The 16,864-nt window shown below is 46.1% G+C and overlaps 2 protein-coding genes across 8 annotated transcripts in view; one reads left to right on the forward strand and one right to left on the reverse strand.

The window, feature by feature from the left end:
* The first annotated feature begins 503 nt into the window (after positions 1–503).
* Positions 504–16,864, forward strand: part of Oprl1 (opioid related nociceptin receptor 1) — a 68,393-nt gene continuing 52,032 nt past the window's right edge. The window contains exons 1-6 of one of the 7 annotated variants that reach the window (XR_008215027.1): positions 1,643–1,899; positions 2,020–2,103; positions 2,450–2,483; positions 4,330–4,685; positions 4,763–5,860; positions 6,400–6,946. Coding sequence is in view for 5 of the 7 variants with exons in the window: in XM_052724116.1 (XP_052580076.1) it covers positions 1,752–1,899; positions 2,020–2,103; positions 2,450–2,483; positions 4,330–4,685; positions 4,763–5,286 (1,146 nt within the window). In the remaining 2 variants the exon portion in view is untranslated. Of the gene's footprint in view, positions 600–691; positions 1,153–1,642; positions 1,900–2,019; positions 2,148–2,449; positions 2,484–4,329; positions 4,686–4,762; positions 6,947–16,864 lie in introns of those variants that run through there. The other 6 variants (XR_008215028.1, XM_052724116.1, XM_052724120.1 and 3 more) reach the window with 6 other exon arrangements.
* On the reverse strand, positions 9,242–11,818 carry Npbwr2 (neuropeptides B and W receptor 2; the record flags this gene model as incomplete). The annotated part of the gene is given in 2 exon segments (XM_052723741.1): positions 9,242–11,475; positions 11,477–11,818. Coding segments are annotated over 2 exon segments (804 nt in total), but the record flags the coding sequence as incomplete, so codon positions are not given.

A 16,864-nucleotide genomic window follows, 5' to 3' on the forward strand; every position in this document is an offset into this window, starting at 1 on the left:
AGGATAATATGGGTGGCAATGGCCACGTGTAGTGGGGGTTCATGAGCTCAATTTTGTCTTAGGCTTGGTGTACATTAGGTATAAGCAGCATCAGTAGATGCAGGGCAGTACTGGTTCCTCAGTCCAGACAATCTCATGTTTATTTGCAACAAGACCCTTACCTGGAGAACTAGTTGGGTCAGGATATTGCTGTCTATTGCTTTCCCACTAGACACCTGGCTGAGGACAGCTTTGGGCAAGAAAGCCAGCAAAATCTGGTCTGTGCTAGGCTGTACAAAACATTTTTGCTGGGTGGTAGTGGTGCACATCTTTACTCCCAGCACTTGGGAGGCAGAAACAGGTGGATCACTGAATTCAAGGCCAGCCTGGTCTACAGATCGAGTTCCAGGACAGGCAGGGCTACACGGAGAAACTCTGTCTCAGAAAACCAAAACAAAATAAACAAAAAACCCAAACTAAGCAAACAGCCCCCCCTCCAAAACAACCAACCAATCAACCAACACACACACACACACACACACACACACACACACACACACACACACACACACACACCAAAACAATATTTGCATGTGTTGGAGCCTCACATCTGCCTCTGGGTGAGCTTTCTCTTTGTACATCTCTGAGTGTGTCTTCATGTCTAAGGCTGTGTGTGTGTGTGTGTGTGTGTGTGTGTGTGTGTGTGTGTGTGTGTGTCTGAGTTCCTGTTCATGTCTCCATTTTTGTGTTTATGGATGTCCCTATTATGTGTCCCAGCTTCTGAGTGTGTCTGTCTTGGGTGGGTGGGTCTATCATTTCATATGTGTTCTTATCTTTTGCCTGTTCCTACCTGGTGTGGAGCCTAGGGGGTTCTGGTCTGGTGATCTTCCTTTTCTTGGCTCCCTTCTCCAACCTGCACAGCCCCTCCCTCTCTCAGCCGCAGCCTTCTGCCCTTCCCCCGCCTTCTGGCTGCCGCACTGGCTGCTGCGTCTAGTCAATATCTTATCTTCGGAGCAGGAGCTAGGAGCAAGAAGCCATTCACAGCCTGAGCAGACCCCATGCTGGAGTGAGAAACATTGCTCAGTCCACTGTGCTCCTGCCTCCCTGCTTTTCCGCTAAGCATTAGGGTCTGTTTTGGCCCAGCTTCTGAAGAGGTTGTGTGTACTGTTGGAGGTAAGAGGGACTCTAGTGAGAGCTACTGCTGCTGCTGCTGTGTGTGTTTGTGGGGGGGGAGATTCGGGGCTGGGGGTTGGGAGGAAGCTATGTGAAATGACTAAGCCCTAGGTATTTCTGGGTAAATCCCATGTCTTTTGTGCTCCAGTGTGCTTTCAGATGGTTTGGGCATTTTCGTATTCAGATGGCTGTGTGCCCCTGAGTCCCTGTGGGTGGACATGTATGCTTGTGTAGCTACCTCTACATAGCTTCTGTATGAGTCTGTAATCCTAATATGAAGTACTCTTGCGGCTACATGTGCTCCCATACCTCTGTGTGTGCTATCATGTGCGCATGTGTGTGCTTTTGTCCTTGTGTCCATGTGTGTGCCTAGTGTTTGTGGATGCCCATGGAGGTGTTCCATGTGCCTGTTAGGCTAGTTGTGCTGTATTCTAAGGCCTCTGTGGACTGTGTCTAGCACTGTGGTCACTTTTTCTGTGCCCTGTTCCAGGAACTATATTGAGTGACTTTGCAGGGTGACAGCATGGAGTCCCTCTTCCCTGCCCCATTCTGGGAAGTCTTGTATGGCAGCCACTTTCAAGGCAACATGTCTCTCCTAAATGAGACTGTACCCCACCACCTGCTGCTCAATGCTAGCCACAGCGCCTTCCTGCCCCTTGGACTCAAGGTCACCATCGTGGGGCTCTACTTGGCTGTGTGCATCGGGGGGCTGCTGGGGAACTGCCTCGTCATGTATGTCATCCTCAGGTAGGCTGGGCCCCACCAATCTGTGGAGAGGGAACCTGAGCCAGAAGGCTGTTGTGGATAAATCTGAGCAAGTATGGATTTTTCTACTTGCTCCATCAAATTTCTTTCCTCTCTATTTAGGGGGCAGGATCAACCTTGATGTTCAACTCCTGTTCTGCCCCCATGTGTTCCAGACTAGGTGTCACCACCTGGAGGCTTGGAGCTGCAGATAAGTTTGTGCCATGCTGTCTGTGTGAATGACCTCATGGGTACACAGGATCCTAGTGTTTCTCAAAGAGAGGCAGAGGGGCTGAAGCCCTTGTTCTTTGGCTCTTGGGATCTCTGTTCATAGTGAATGTTTTTGGCTGATCCCACCCTCTACTGGTGCTCAGAAATGGGAAAATTTGGAAGACAAAAAGAAGGCAGCAGTACTGGGTGGTTGAGGTAGAGTCGATAGTGAGGGGACATGGATGGGGGGAGTATGAGGTACAGTTCTGCGGACAAGAAAGCTACACAGGAGTGTGCAATGGGTAAATGTGTTGTGGCAATGACGGTCTCTGTTTTTTTCCAGCTGGGAGGGCATTGAGGGGGACTGGAGACAGCAGGTGAGGACTTGAATGCCAGGTTGGGGACACCAAATTCTTTGGGCATTGGAAAGACATGGGAGGTACTTTAATAGTAAATAACTATAGCAAGGTTCTTCACTGATATAAGATTCTTCCTCTTTCAAAAAGAGATGGCTCTGAAGAAAGAGATTATGGTCTCCTTGATGGTATCAGTGTTGGTGGAGGCAGGACAGAACAGTGCAGTGTCAATACCCTACCTCATTACCATCCTCTTAGTATTTCTGAACAAATTCTGTTCACCATGGGTCTTATTTTCTCTATTTGTTAAGTGGGAAATGTGGATTATATAGCCATATGTATGTGCATGTGCACACATGTGTGTATGTATGTGATATGTGATCAGACAGTGCAGTAGGAAAAGCCTTCCCAGTATTGACTTCCAGTAGAGGACTCTTGTGGGAAACTATTCTGTGACCCATGTGCCTCTTAATGGATAGAGGGTGTGTCTTTGGCAAGAAGTGCAGCAACCTGGGGCAGTTTATAAGCCTTGCCCACCCTTCTTGTCACCAGTACTTCTCTCTTACATTTCTCCTTTGTGTTTGGGACATTAAAACTCTTGGAACCATTTATGGCATTAGAGTAGACAAGAGAGGCTATTTTATCCACCAGCATCTCCAGAGAACCATTCTCAGCAACTGCTGTGGCCACACTGGCTCAGGAGACAGCACACACTATGTTTGAATTGGATGTACATCGGGAGCCAGAAAAAATCTGAGTCCCATTCTACACTTTAGCAGTTCTAAGCCCTTATGAAAGCTACTCAGCTCCTCTGAGCCTCAGTTTCCTTTCCCTCAGAGTAGGGATCAAAATAGCATTTTTGTAAGCCTCAAATGAAATAAAAATCTATGTAAGAGCTTGTCTCAGATATCTACCATTATTATTGACATTGCAATTTATTGTAATTAAGGTCTCTGGACTTAATAGCTAAGAAACAGAACTTAATCCCCGATTCCCTGATAGCAACTAAACTGACACAGACTACGTCATCTTTAGTGCTGCCACTGCCATACCACCATCATCACTGACATCATTTTCATCACCATCGCTGTCATCAGCATTATCCCTGTAACCACCCTTCTCTACCACTGTCATAAACATGAATCCATCCCATTAATATTTGTTACTTACAATGTTCCTAGCATGGTTCCAGGTGCTTGGAAACAAGCACACCTAATTAGTACCTCTTCTGTTCTTGTCACCATTTCCTGTTTCCTTTTTTAGAATTAAAAAATTAGTGCATTTATTTATGTGTATGTGTGTGTCTCTCTGGATGTGTAGGTCAGATGAGGGAGTTGGTTTTCTCCTTCCACCATGAATGTCCTGGAGATAGAGCTCAGGTCGTTAGAATTGGCAATAAGTGCCTTTACTGGCTGAGCCATCTGGCTGGCCCACCATTGCTAGACAACATTGTCACTTGAAAGACCTTTGATGAACTTTCCAGGCAGTGCCCTGAAAAACCTCTGAGAGGAGTGTTAAGAAAGATTCAGGAGAGAAGACAGTATTTCTCTCTTGATTTCTTCCACAAAGCTCACATTCAGATTAGATATGTACTCGATTGCTCCTCCATGCCCCAAATTTTCCAGGGTAGTTCTCTCTTTAATATTTGAAACCTTTCTGTAGATGTCAAAATCACATGAGGATCTTGTTAAAGTGTTTGTCCCAGGCTCAATGGACCTTGGGTGTAGTGCAGAATCTGCCATTTAACAAGCTTCCTCGGAGACTTTGAAGTTGAGAGATTCAAAGATGATGATCCTCATGGTGGTCCCTTTTGCCAAGTCCAGCCAAAGTGGCCAAGTGGAGCATTTCTTCTTCCTGTTCCCTACAGGCATACCAAGATGAAGACAGCTACCAACATTTATATATTTAATCTGGCACTGGCTGATACCCTGGTCTTGCTGACACTGCCCTTTCAGGGCACAGATATCCTATTGGGCTTCTGGCCATTTGGGAATGCACTGTGCAAGACTGTCATTGCTATTGACTACTACAACATGTTCACCAGCACTTTCACTCTGACTGCCATGAGTGTAGACCGCTATGTGGCCATCTGTCACCCTATCCGTGCCCTTGATGTTCGGACATCCAGCAAAGCCCAGGCTGTTAATGTGGCCATATGGGCCCTGGCCTCAGTGGTTGGTGTTCCTGTTGCCATCATGGGCTCAGCACAAGTGGAGGATGAAGGTCAGTAGGTGGTCCTCCTCTCTGACCAGTTCCCCATGGTTCTTGGTGGCCCTTCTGACCCCATTTCTCTCCTGCAGAGATCGAATGCCTGGTGGAAATCCCTGCCCCTCAGGACTATTGGGGCCCGGTATTTGCCATCTGCATCTTCCTCTTTTCCTTCATCATCCCTGTGCTGATCATCTCTGTCTGCTACAGCCTCATGATTCGGCGGCTCCGTGGTGTCCGTCTGCTTTCAGGCTCCCGAGAGAAGGACCGGAACCTGCGGCGTATCACACGGCTGGTGCTGGTGGTGGTGGCTGTGTTTGTGGGCTGCTGGACACCTGTGCAAGTCTTTGTGCTGGTCCAAGGACTGGGTGTTCAGCCAGGCAGTGAGGCTGCAGTCGCCATCCTGCGCTTCTGCACGGCCCTGGGCTATGTCAACAGCTGTCTCAACCCCATTCTCTATGCTTTCCTGGATGAGAACTTCAAGGCCTGCTTTAGAAAGTTCTGCTGTGCTTCAGCCTTGCATCGGGAGGTGCAGGTTTCTGATCGTGTGCGCAGCATTGCCAAGGATGTGGGCCTTGCTTGTAAGACTTCTCAGACAGTACCACGGCCGGCATGACTAGGCGTGGACCTGCCCATGGTGCCTGTCAGCCCACAGAGCCCATCTACACCCAACACGGAACTCACACAGGTCACTGCTCTCTAGGTTGACCCTGAACCTTGAGCATCCAGGGCCTGGAATGGCCTTTCTTTTGGCTCAGGATGCTTAATCCTAGAGGAAGACCTTGTAACAACACCATGGGACAGGTCCAAGCATCAAGGTAGCCTCTAAGGCCTCTGTCAAATTAGGCTCCCCCCTCCGGTGTAAGACCAGAGAGAACCAAAGGACACTGAATGGAAACATCCATAACACTGTGGACATGCCTGGTGAACCCACATAGGTATTCATGCTTCACTTGACTCTTCTCTGGCCTCTCCCTGCTGCCCTGGCTCTAGGTAGACTCAACCTGAGGTATTGCAGTGATCACATAGTCACATGTTTTATTATATTGCCCTCAGCCTTTAACTATTTCCATAGGACTGCTGAAAATACTTGGTGTTGCCTGGTGCTGCAGTGGGCAGTGCCCTAAGCTTGGAGCTGCCTTGGAGCATTTTCTGGTTCTGACTCCACTGATGCAGCCAGATTACCCGAGGTGAGTGGGCATCAGTGGGTTCTTGGATGGCTGTTTTCTGAAGATTCTCTCCATGCTGTACCATGAAGTCTGTGAAGGGGACTTCACTTGCCACTGCCACTGCCTATTCTGACTGTGGCTCCAACATAGGCCACCTTCTCAGCAAGAGGCCAATAGGGGACAATACCCAGAACTTCCCTATGGCCCTTTCCCTCCAAAACCACTGTGAACTCTTATACCACAGACTGCTTGACAAGCCCTGCAACCCTACTTCTAGGTGTGTGGGAGGTAATCAGGAGAAAGCTGCTGTGTGGCCTCTGTAGGCTGCTCACAACAAAGAGGCAGCATGTACTGGTCTTGGCTGCTTAGTAAGAGCAGAGCAGAAGAATATGCTCTGTTCTTATTCTCCACAGCCTCCCTAAGCTCTCTGGCAGTCTCTATTTTACTTGACATCGGAGGTCAGCAGTTGTACTGCTAGAAGCATACTTGTAGCTTGGGAAAGGTAGCAGTCAGGATGTGTTTTGTTCTGAACCTATAGCGATTACCTGCTTCATTTACAGGCCTTAAAGCATGTTTGAGTAAGTCCTGAGCTTGCTGCCAAATTGGAAGTTGGAATCAAATGAAGAGTTAGTGTGAAAGCTGAAGCCTAAAATGGCTCATTTGAGTCAATCTGCAAGGACCAAGGGATTTGGGGACATTGGAAGAAGAGTCTGTATCTTGGAGATCTATTTGATGGTTCAGAGAATAAGAGGCCTTGCAGATGTTCTTTTTGTGGATCAGTTACCAAAATACTAGCAACCTTGGATAGACTTTGGTCTTCCACTGAGATCTTGGTTAGGTGACTTCACACAATGTAGAACCTGGACTACTTCCTGATTCGGAGAGACTTGGCCTTAACAATCTTAATGAGGAGGCCAAGACTCTTTCTGTGACATTTGAGTGGGAACCATTAGCTATAGTGTTTTCTTGCCAAGGTTAAAAACTTTGTGAATTTGTACATCTTCATGTATTTAAGCATGCAACAAGTGTCATTTCCATGCATGTAGCCAGCCCTGCGCCTGCCTCTGGAGTAATGAAGGAGTGTCATAATAAACACTTACCCAGTGACCGATGCTGTCCATAGAATAAGTGTTGCTGACTCTAGCTACATGAGAGTAACTTGCTGGGAGTTCACATTCTTTGGGATGGACAGTAGGACCAGACGGATGGGTTCTTAAACCTGTTCTGCCCTTGGTAGAGGGTCTTTAAGAAGTCTCTTGACTTATGGGAGGGAAACTAGATCCTGGGTTGCAGAGGCTGCTGCCTTTCCTTCTCCCAAAATAGTGACTACTCTTTTCCCACCCTCAGGGGCAGATGCTTTTCTTCCTGGCTTACAAGCTTTTCTTTGCCTCAATTTGAACAGGATCCTATGTGCTAAAGCCCTTGCTTCCAGTACAGGGCTGGTGGATCAAGGTTTGGTTTTATTCAAGTTTTAATGACAGATGCTGTCAGCTTAGGCTTTTTTTGTTTGTTTGTTTTGTTTTCGTGACAGAGTTTCTCTGTGTAGTTTTGGTTCCTGTCCTAGATCTCACTCTGTAGACTAGGCTGGCCTCGAACTCACAGAGATCCGCCTGCTTCTGCCTCCCAAATGCTGGGATTAAAGCCACCACCACCCGGCTAGCTTGGGTTTTTTCAGTCTAGCAGTTTATAAGCAATGGACATGAATTCCTCACAGGATTGAAAGTTGCAGTCTATGAAGGTGTAGTGGGCTGAATTCTATGAGATTGTGTTTTCACTGTATCCTTACTTTATAGAAAGATGATTTCAGAACTGCACACATCCCATTAATAGTAATAGTAAGTTTGTGGGGTTCCAACCTCATGACCTACAGCTGAGTCACCTCTTAACATCATCACATTGGGGGACAGGACTTCAAAATGTGAGTGTGTGTGTGTGTGTGTGTGTAGGTAGGTAGGTAGGTACACAAATAGTTCTTTGCTGTTGGTTTTTTCCAGACAGGGTTTCTCTGTGTAGCAGTCCTAGCTGTCATAGAACTCATTTTGTAGGCCAAGCTGGCCTCAAACTCAGAGAGATCCACCTGCCTTTGCCTCCCAAGTGCTGAGATTTAAGATGTACACTACCATGCTCAGTTCACAAATAGTTCTTAATAAACAGACTGGTTTCAAATAGAAATTCAGCATCAAGGAAAAATTTCCCTCCCTGATGAAGTTATAGTTCCCAAGAGATTGTATGTTTCTGATGTGTGGGGTTCTGGGCTGCTGATCCTGGCCAGTGTTTTAAAGGAGTTTGGCCATCAGGGGAGATGAATGTGTCTCCCTGGTTCTCCAGGACTATGTACCTTCCCCATTCCCTCCCCATTCTGCCCAACCCAGTCTCACATCTGTTTCTGTTTACCGTTGAGCCTGATCAAGTCTAGTTTCTCTGAATCTGAGTTTCCTTTTCTGTGGAACTGCACAGTCTTCCTCTTGGAGTTAAAAGCCAGGGTTCATCAACTGCTTTGGACTCTTCCCACCAGAGGGCACTGTGGCCCCATTGTATGCCCAGCCAAGTTCCTTGACCAGGTGCAATTAAAAACAACAGTGAGATTTGGGTATAAAGTGGGGTTAGATTTTCCTTGGGACCAGGAGCCAGAGTGTCGGGGTTTGGCAGAGTAAGTCCCTTCCCAGACTCCCAAGGAGTCCATGGAGAAGAACAAAGCTAGTTCCAACAGATTCCTAGTGAGAAGCACCCTTGTTCTTACTGGCTAGCCCTGGGTAGCCACAGGGGAAGGAGGCGTTTCCCTTTGCTGGGCTGTGGGTGGGAACAAAGGTCTGTGTAAGTACCACTCACCAAATGATTTCACCACTAGAGCATTGAAGGGGACAAGGGTTTGGAGTCTTCAGAGAAAATCTGACTGGTACCTCCTCTTTTGTGAGATGCCCTGCGGTGGTCAGCTCTAGCAAACCAGAGTCAGCCGAGAGACTATCCCCAAGGGTGCCTTGCTCTTTCACAGCCTAGTCCACTCACCAATATGCTCTCCTCCTGTTCTTCACACCCACTCATCTGCTCACCCTGTTCCTCCTTCACATCGCCTGGCACACCTGGTTTTACCACTCTCTGTGGCCTGAACGTAGTTCTGGAAAGTGAGAGGGAGCCTCTGCTGCCTCTGTCAGTGGGGCTCTTGTCCTGAAGGCTTTTACACAGGAGCAGTGTGCGTTAATTAGGCTTTGCTGAAGTATGACTACATAGTGGAGACATAGGCTCAGGCCCAGCTTGACCTCAGCAGAGCTGTGGGTGTGGGTTGTAGTTTAAAAAGGGCCCACAAGCTGGGCGTTGGCGGCACATGACTTTAATCCCAGCACTTGGGAGGCAGAGGCAGGTGGATCTCTGTAAGTTTGAGGCCAGCCTGGACTACAGAGCAAGTTCCAGGACAGCCAGGACTGTTACACAGAGAAACCATGTCTTGGGAAAAAACTACTCCCCCAAAGAAAAACCAAACCAAACCAAGCAACCAACCAAACAAAAACACCCCCAAAACAAACCAAACCAAAAAACAAACACCCCCCCCCCCCAAAGTGCCCACAGCCCTCAGTGTAGGCTGTCCTCAACTATTTCTCTCAATATTCAGCATATATAAGGGACTGAGAGTGGCTTCTGAGACTAGGTCACACAAAGTGTTTGTCTAGTTTTCCTTTTGACTTTCAGGTCCCCTGATTCCTTGATGTGAGAACACTCCAGAAGCTTGTAGAGCATCCATATCTTGCCAGTAGTCATGGGAGCAGTTATGAATCATTACGAGTTGTGGGGCCCCTGTGGGTATCCTGCGAATGCAGGGAACCATGCTGGCAGATGCATCGGGCTGGGCAGATGCACACACCATGTGGAGTATGGCGGCAGTGGTGGCGGCCAGTGATACACAACCCAGACAATGCATCCACATGGAGAGTTTAATTATAATAGAGAGATAAAAAGGCAGAGAGACAGAAAGGAGGAGACACACAGAGAGAGACAGAGAGAGAGAGACAGAGAGAGAGGAAGGGAGACAGAGAGGAGAGAAGGGTTTGAGGATGCGCAGCAAGGGAGAGAGAGAGAGAGGGAGAGAGAGAGAGAGAGGAGTTTTCCTTTAGAATGGGGCTTTTATGTCAGGACACAGGGTGGTGCCAAGGGGGTGGGGTTTCAAGGGGCGGGTCAGAATATTAACAAGCAGGACTTCTTGAAAGAGACCCTAGCCATTGTCTAGCCTTCAGAGGACGTAGACCTCACCAGTGTTCTGCTTGAAGTCCCATGGGAGGTTGAGTCAAAGCCTTTGAATAAGCCACTTCCCAGTTTTGGATCCTTAGAAGCTAAACACTTTATTTCTTGATGTCTAAGTTTTTGTTGCACAGCATTAAGCCACAACAATAGGCAATAGGTCAGGGAGACATCAGGAGGATAACATTTAAGGGCTGACCAAAGGTATGGACAGCAAAGTTAGCTAGCACTATCTGGTTTAAGGGAAGGTCCAAGTGCTCTGGCAAGCTGAGGACATGGTGGGCAGGAGTATGGCACATGCCATGAGGGTGTCAGAGTCTTGGGCCACAGCAATATTTGGCCTTATTGCTGAAGTGCCTGTGTAACACGAATCTTAAAAGGTCTTATAACAAAAAACCCAGAGCCAAATATTGAGGTGAAAACTGAAAGATCAAAACAAGCCAGCCACAAGTTCTTACCTATAGGAAATCCTCAGTCTCAAGAAGAGAGAGTTCCTGTTTCCTCACGCCTTATATACCTTTCTGTGTCCTGCCATATTACTTCCTGGGATTAAAGGCATCCACTGCTTGGTTCTGTTTCTCTCATGTAGCCCAGTGTGGCCTTGAACTCACAGAGGTCCAGATGGATCTGTGCCTCCTGAGTGATAGGATTAAAGGTGTGTGCCACCACTGCCTGACATCTATGTTTAATTTAGTGGCTGGTTGTGTCCTCTGATCCCTAGATAAGCTTTATTGGGGTACATAATATATCACCATATGCCTGTGCTTTTATAATCTCTCAGTTCTACAAGGAGTCCTGTCCCAGGACACATAAAGAACTAGTGAAAGGGCTCTCTATCTGTCCATCCTCTTTGGGTGACCAGACTTTTGCTAGCTACTGGGACCAAAATACCTGATTCTGTCTCCCCAGGGATGTCCAGGAGACAGAGGTACAGAAAGGCAATGTCATGGTTGTTTGTATCTGTTTGTATGGAGAACACAGGGATAAGTGTGAAGAGGCAGAACATCTCCTGGCTGGATTAACCTCTGCTTTTGGAGGTGATAAATGGCAAGGATGCTCAGGCTTCCTGACATATATTCTCCTACAGCACAGAAATTCTTGCAGAAGTTGTCATCCAGGAAGGCATACAAGAAAGGATTGAGGCATGAGCTGGCATAGCTGAGCTAGTGATGGCATAGGAGATGCTAATCCATGTCTGTAGTCTGAGCCAGCAGAGGCCAGGCAAGTGAAGGGCACCTAGTGGAGAAGGAACACAGCCAACACATTGAGGACCAGGACAATTACTTCCTCTTGACCTTCCTCAGAACCTTAGCACCAGAGTGGAGCCTCATTGTATGAAGTCTGGGTAGTAGATCTACATGTAACAGGCAGATGATGCACTCAGGCACTGAAAAGCCCAGAACCAATTGTATAAATGTGGCTTGGCAGGAACCAGGCCTGCTCTGGCCTCAAGAAGAGCAGCCCACAACTGGGTGCCTGTAACTCATTGCTGTAGACATGGGCAAAGGAAAAGAAAGAGCAGACCCATGATGGTGACATCCAGCCAGATGCAAAGGTATGTGTAGGCAATCTGTAAGATCTCACAGTGACCAGTACCACAAAACAGTCCACACTCATCACAACCGGGAAGTAGATGCTAAAAGAGATGTTATAGTGGTTGAAGGTCAGCACCAGTTTGCAGAATGGCTCCCCAAAGGGTCAGTGCTGCAGCAGCTACTCAGAGATGTTGACTGGGAGCACCAGCACAGATCATGGAGCACACAGTTGGCAGGAGTGTAGCTAGAGTTTTCCTGCCTGGCCCACAGTCAGGACAAATCTCTCTCACCTGCCAGTCCCACAGCCTCAGACCCAACCAAGTAAATAGAGACTTATATTGGTTACAAACTGTATGGCCGTGGCAGGCTTCTTGCTAACTGTTCTTACAGCTTAAATTAATCCATTTCTATAAATCTATACCTTGCCACGTGGTTCGTGGCTTACTGGCATCTTCACATGCTGTTTGTCATCTTGGCGGCTGGCAGTGTCTCTCTCACTCAGCCTTCCACTTCCCAGCTTTATTCTCCTCCTTGTCCCGCTTATACTTCCTGCCTGACCACTGGCCAATCAGTTATTTATTTATTGACCAATCAGCAACACACTTGACATACAGAACATCCCACAGCACAGGAGCATGTGGAGCATAGGTAGTGGCTCAGAGAAGGTGGTATTGGGCTGGGTGTTATTGTCCTCGGACAAGTTGGTAGTGGGGAAGCAGTTAGTAGCTTCAGCTGTCGGAAGACTCTGGGCACTCAGCAACATGCATCATGCTAAGGCTTGGACACTGATATCTGGGCTGGGGCCTCCTGGACTGTGGAAAAGAAACAGCCACAAAGGCTAAAACAGTGGCCACCTCAAGTTCTCTGAGGCTATTCTATCCACCCCGGCCCTAGGCCCTGGTGGGGCACAGAGTTCTCCAACTTCCTAGATGTAGCCCCATTTCCAAGTTCTGCTCATGTGAGAGAAGCTGCACACTCTCCTGGGAGGCTAAGGGTTGGAGTGGCCCAGAGCAACCCCACCTACTATCTCCAATATACAATAAGTAGAAGCAAGGCTGTTACCTAGATGGAGATGCACCTTTTAGGTGCTTCTCTGGCCACTTTGGATCTAAAATGTCTTGCTTTCAGGAGTCAAGTACTCACTCTCCCTAGTGCTATGTAAAACCCTGCTTTCCCAGATATTCCATTGACCTGTCCTCTGTCCAATGCCTTGTAGCCAGAAGATGGTGGCCTTGGCAGGCTCTCAGTGTGTGGGCAGCTATAAGATGAAGGGAGAGGTATTAACCCTCTCAGCAGAGATTGCAATTAGTCTTGCCCAACTGGGAGGGTAGTTTCCAAAACCCACTTGCCTGTTAGTGTCCCAACCAGTCCTGGTTACAGTGTGAATGAGCAGGGAGAAGAGTAGAGAAAACTGGGGGAGTTGGGTCCTACTATCTGACTGAACCTCCTGGAAGCAGGTTTGTAGCTGGGGAATTTCTCTCCAGCTCCTGCCAAGTCCTGCCAGTCCCGGAGCCCACTTATAAAATAAACACACACACTCTTACATTATTTAAACTGCTTGGCCATTAGCTCAGGCCTATCATTGTCTAGCTCTTACTCTTATATTTAGCCCATTTTTTTTAGCCCATTTTTATTAATCTATACTTTGCCACATGGCTCATGGTTTATCGGTACCTTACATCTCCCTTGTCCTGGCGGCGGCTCCAGGCAATCAATCTCTTCCCTTCCTGTTTCCTCAATTCTCCTCTCTGTTAGTCCTGCCTATAATTCCTTTCTGGCTATTGGCCAATCAGTGTTTATTTATACAGAGCGATATCCACAGCACTTCCCCTTTTCTTCTTTTTCAAAAAGGAAGGTTTTAACTTTAGCATAGTAAAATTACAGATAACAAAACAATTACCAAGCAAGAATTACAGTTATAATATCTAGTCTATTTATAATAACTAGTTTATTTGGAAAAATTAAAGAAGATATCCTATCTTATATTTGTGAGTCTAAGGTTTTATTTCTAACTTATCTTTTATCATAACTAATGAAAATTGTAACTAGTCTTCAACTACATCAAAGACCTCAGAAGGATATAATATTACCTGAGAAATGGGAGAAGGATGCAAGCAGCTTTTGGGAGTCTTGCAGGGTAGAGACAGCTGGCAGCCTGGACAGTGATCCAAAGTTCTCTTGTAAAGTTGGGGCATCTGTCTTCAGTCCACAGGCCTAGAGTCTCTCGGTCACTTCTGTCTGTGTCTTGTAGAATGTCTGGCAGTTTCCTCTGCGAAGCAGGAATCTAAAGGACCATTTTGTCAAGCAAAGTTCAGTGGTCACCTTTTTATGGGTCTTGTATGTCCAGTCAATCAAGCAGCCCAGGTAAGAACAGTTTCTTGCCCAAATGGCTATTTTTGCCAAGGTGAAGATAAACTCCATACAGAGTGTCTTCAATGCCCATTCTCCTCTCTGAAGTAAATCAGTGCTGCCAGGAGCAGACATGTCTCATTGTCCAGAAAGTCTAAATTTTTAAAACATTTTAAATGCCATATTCTGTAGGTCTTTGAAGTGTTTGAAGATTACCTATCTATCTGAAATATATCTGTGTATACCTAGAAGACTTAACTAACATGGCTACAAATATGATTATCATAGATGACTAATTATTAATCTATTTCTTAATTATCCATTACAATTTTAAATGAGTTACATAAACATAATACCTCAAACAAGAATAGAAATATATATACAGTATAACAAAATTAAGTTTAAACTTGTATCAATAAACTAAAATCCATAGCAATATAAAACATTTTAAACAAGTTATTACTCTTTAAAAGTAGGTTCATTAATCTACCCTTTCATCCTATCATATCTATATCATATCTCCTTTTGTTCTTTAGAAAGACTTTGTATTATAATCAACCTGTTTTAAATAAAAATATTGGTTTTTCTCTGTCCCATACCAGAGGGCTCTTCTGATATGGGACAAAAGAATCTTTTAACCTTTTATTTTAGGAATGTGTCTGGGTTTAGAGGGGGAGTGAGCCAATTCCATCTCCAAAGCTAGCTTGAAGACTAGCAGTTATAGTTACAACTTAGTATATATATATATATATATATATATATATATATATATATATATATATATATATATACATACACATATACATATATATACATATATATGTATATATATTATCTTAGATAGAACATATTAAGTATTAGATTCAGATTCTTTAGCATAGGACACCGTTTGGAATGATCTCTGTAACATACCATTTACCTATGCTCTAGACTTCTCTGGATTTTAGTATGTGTTTCTTGCTTGATACTGTTCGCATTAATTGTAGTTCCATCTTATCTAGGTCATTATCCCTCATTACTCTTGGACAATATTTGATAACCATTCCTTTGTATATAGTCTTGTATTAAGTTAGAACCTTCTTATTTAGACAAAAAGGGGGAGATATAGTGGGTAGCCATTTCAGCTTTGGTCTGGAAGTTCCAACCCCCACTGAGGCTTTGGTAACTATCATGCCTACAAGGTGGGGCAAAGGGAGGGCCCTGAAACCCGAGATCGGGATTCGCGTGCTGTCTTCCTTCTTGGACCATGGACACTAGAGGTAGACCGAGGAGAATTCTCCAGAGAACACCGCCGGACTGAGCTGTGTCTTTCACAGAACCCGCAACGTACCTAACCCTTCATTTGTAAGTTACGCCATTAAATAAATCTCTCTTTTAACTAACGTGGAGTGGCCTTAATAATTTCACCAATACAGGTTCCCCTTTAGTGTGGTGGTAATTTGTTGTACTCTAATAAAGCTTGCCTGAAGATCAGAGGACAGAGCTAGCCACAGATTTAGCCACAGAGGCCAGGCAGTGGTGGCACACACCTTTAATCCTAGCACTTGAGAGGCAGAGCTCTGTCTAGATCTCTGTGAGTTCAAGGCTACACTGGGCTACATGAAATTGATCCAGTCTAGGAGAGAAACAGAGCCTGGCAGTGGTGGCACACACCTTTAATCTCAATATTTGGGAAGCACACATGCCATTAATCCCAGCACTGGGGAGCTTGAGATAGGAAGTGAAATGGCTGGACGGAGAAAGGCATATAAGGCGCGAGGAGACAGGAAATAGAATCTTTCAGCTGAGGACTCAGAGGCATTCAGTCAGAGGATTTGTGGAGTTGGCGAGGTGAGAATTGACTATGACTTGTTCCTTTGTCTCTCTAATCTTTCAGCATTTACCCCAATATCTGACTCTGGGTTTCTATTATAAGACCATTTAGGATTTGATCATCTCCCCAGTGCTGAACTATGGTGCCTGCTGTTGGTGGTCTGAGATTCTATCCCCATGTTTCCTGTGCCTACTTCCCCATCCCCTTCGTGTGTGTGTGTGTGTGTGTGTGTGTGTGTGTGTGTGTGTGTGTGTTTAGTGTATGTATTTAGAAACTTGCTGGTTGTCATTCACTCATTAAGTCCCAAGTGGGTAGCTAAGAGATGTGTTTTTGTTCACTTGTGTGCTTGTGTGTTGGGAAAGCACCTACAGGGACTTCTGGGTTCTGAGGTTATTTGTGCTTCTGCCTACAGGCACTAGAGACCTGTGTACCTTTATCTGTGTACATGGATCTTGATAGGATTCATGCCTACTTCTAGGCATGCACATGGTTTGTGAATTGCATGTATGTGTAGGCCCATGTCTGCCTGCAGGGGTTTTTGAGAGTATCTCTGCACTATATCTGAGGGAGTCTGTGTGTATCATTGTATGGCCCATAATATTGGACTGGAGGACTGCTTGCCCTCACATGAAGTAAAATGTTGACCACAGACAACCTAATTTCTATTTCTGTTCTCCAGCCATGAGAGGTCATGAAAAAAGTCACTTGCTCCTGTTGTGCCCAGATCGTGACCCCCAGAGAGACCACCAAAGACCAGCATGCCAGAATGCAAAAGCAAGGTTTAATTCTGGGATATCCAAAAGCAATACAAGTCTAGGCAGGGACTTCGTCCAATACATCCAACACAGTGGAGGCTGGAGGAAGTGCCCACCTGTCTGCAAGCTCAGCTTTTTTTTTTTTTGGTTTTTCGAGACAGGGTTTCTCTGTGTAGCTTTGCGCCTTTCCTGGAACTCGCTTTTTGGAGACCAGGCTGGCCTCGAACTCACAAAGATCCGCCTGCCTCTGCCTCCCGAGTGCTGGGATTAAAGGCGTGCGCCACCACCGCCCGGCCAAGCTCAGCTTTTAAAGGGAAAAATCACAAGGTTACATCATTTAGGG

Source organism: Peromyscus californicus, unplaced genomic scaffold (assembly GCF_007827085.1).
Source record: "Peromyscus californicus insignis strain IS unplaced genomic scaffold, ASM782708v3 Scaffold_7__1_contigs__length_154581171, whole genome shotgun sequence".
Classification (NCBI taxonomy): domain Eukaryota; kingdom Metazoa; phylum Chordata; class Mammalia; order Rodentia; family Cricetidae; genus Peromyscus; species Peromyscus californicus.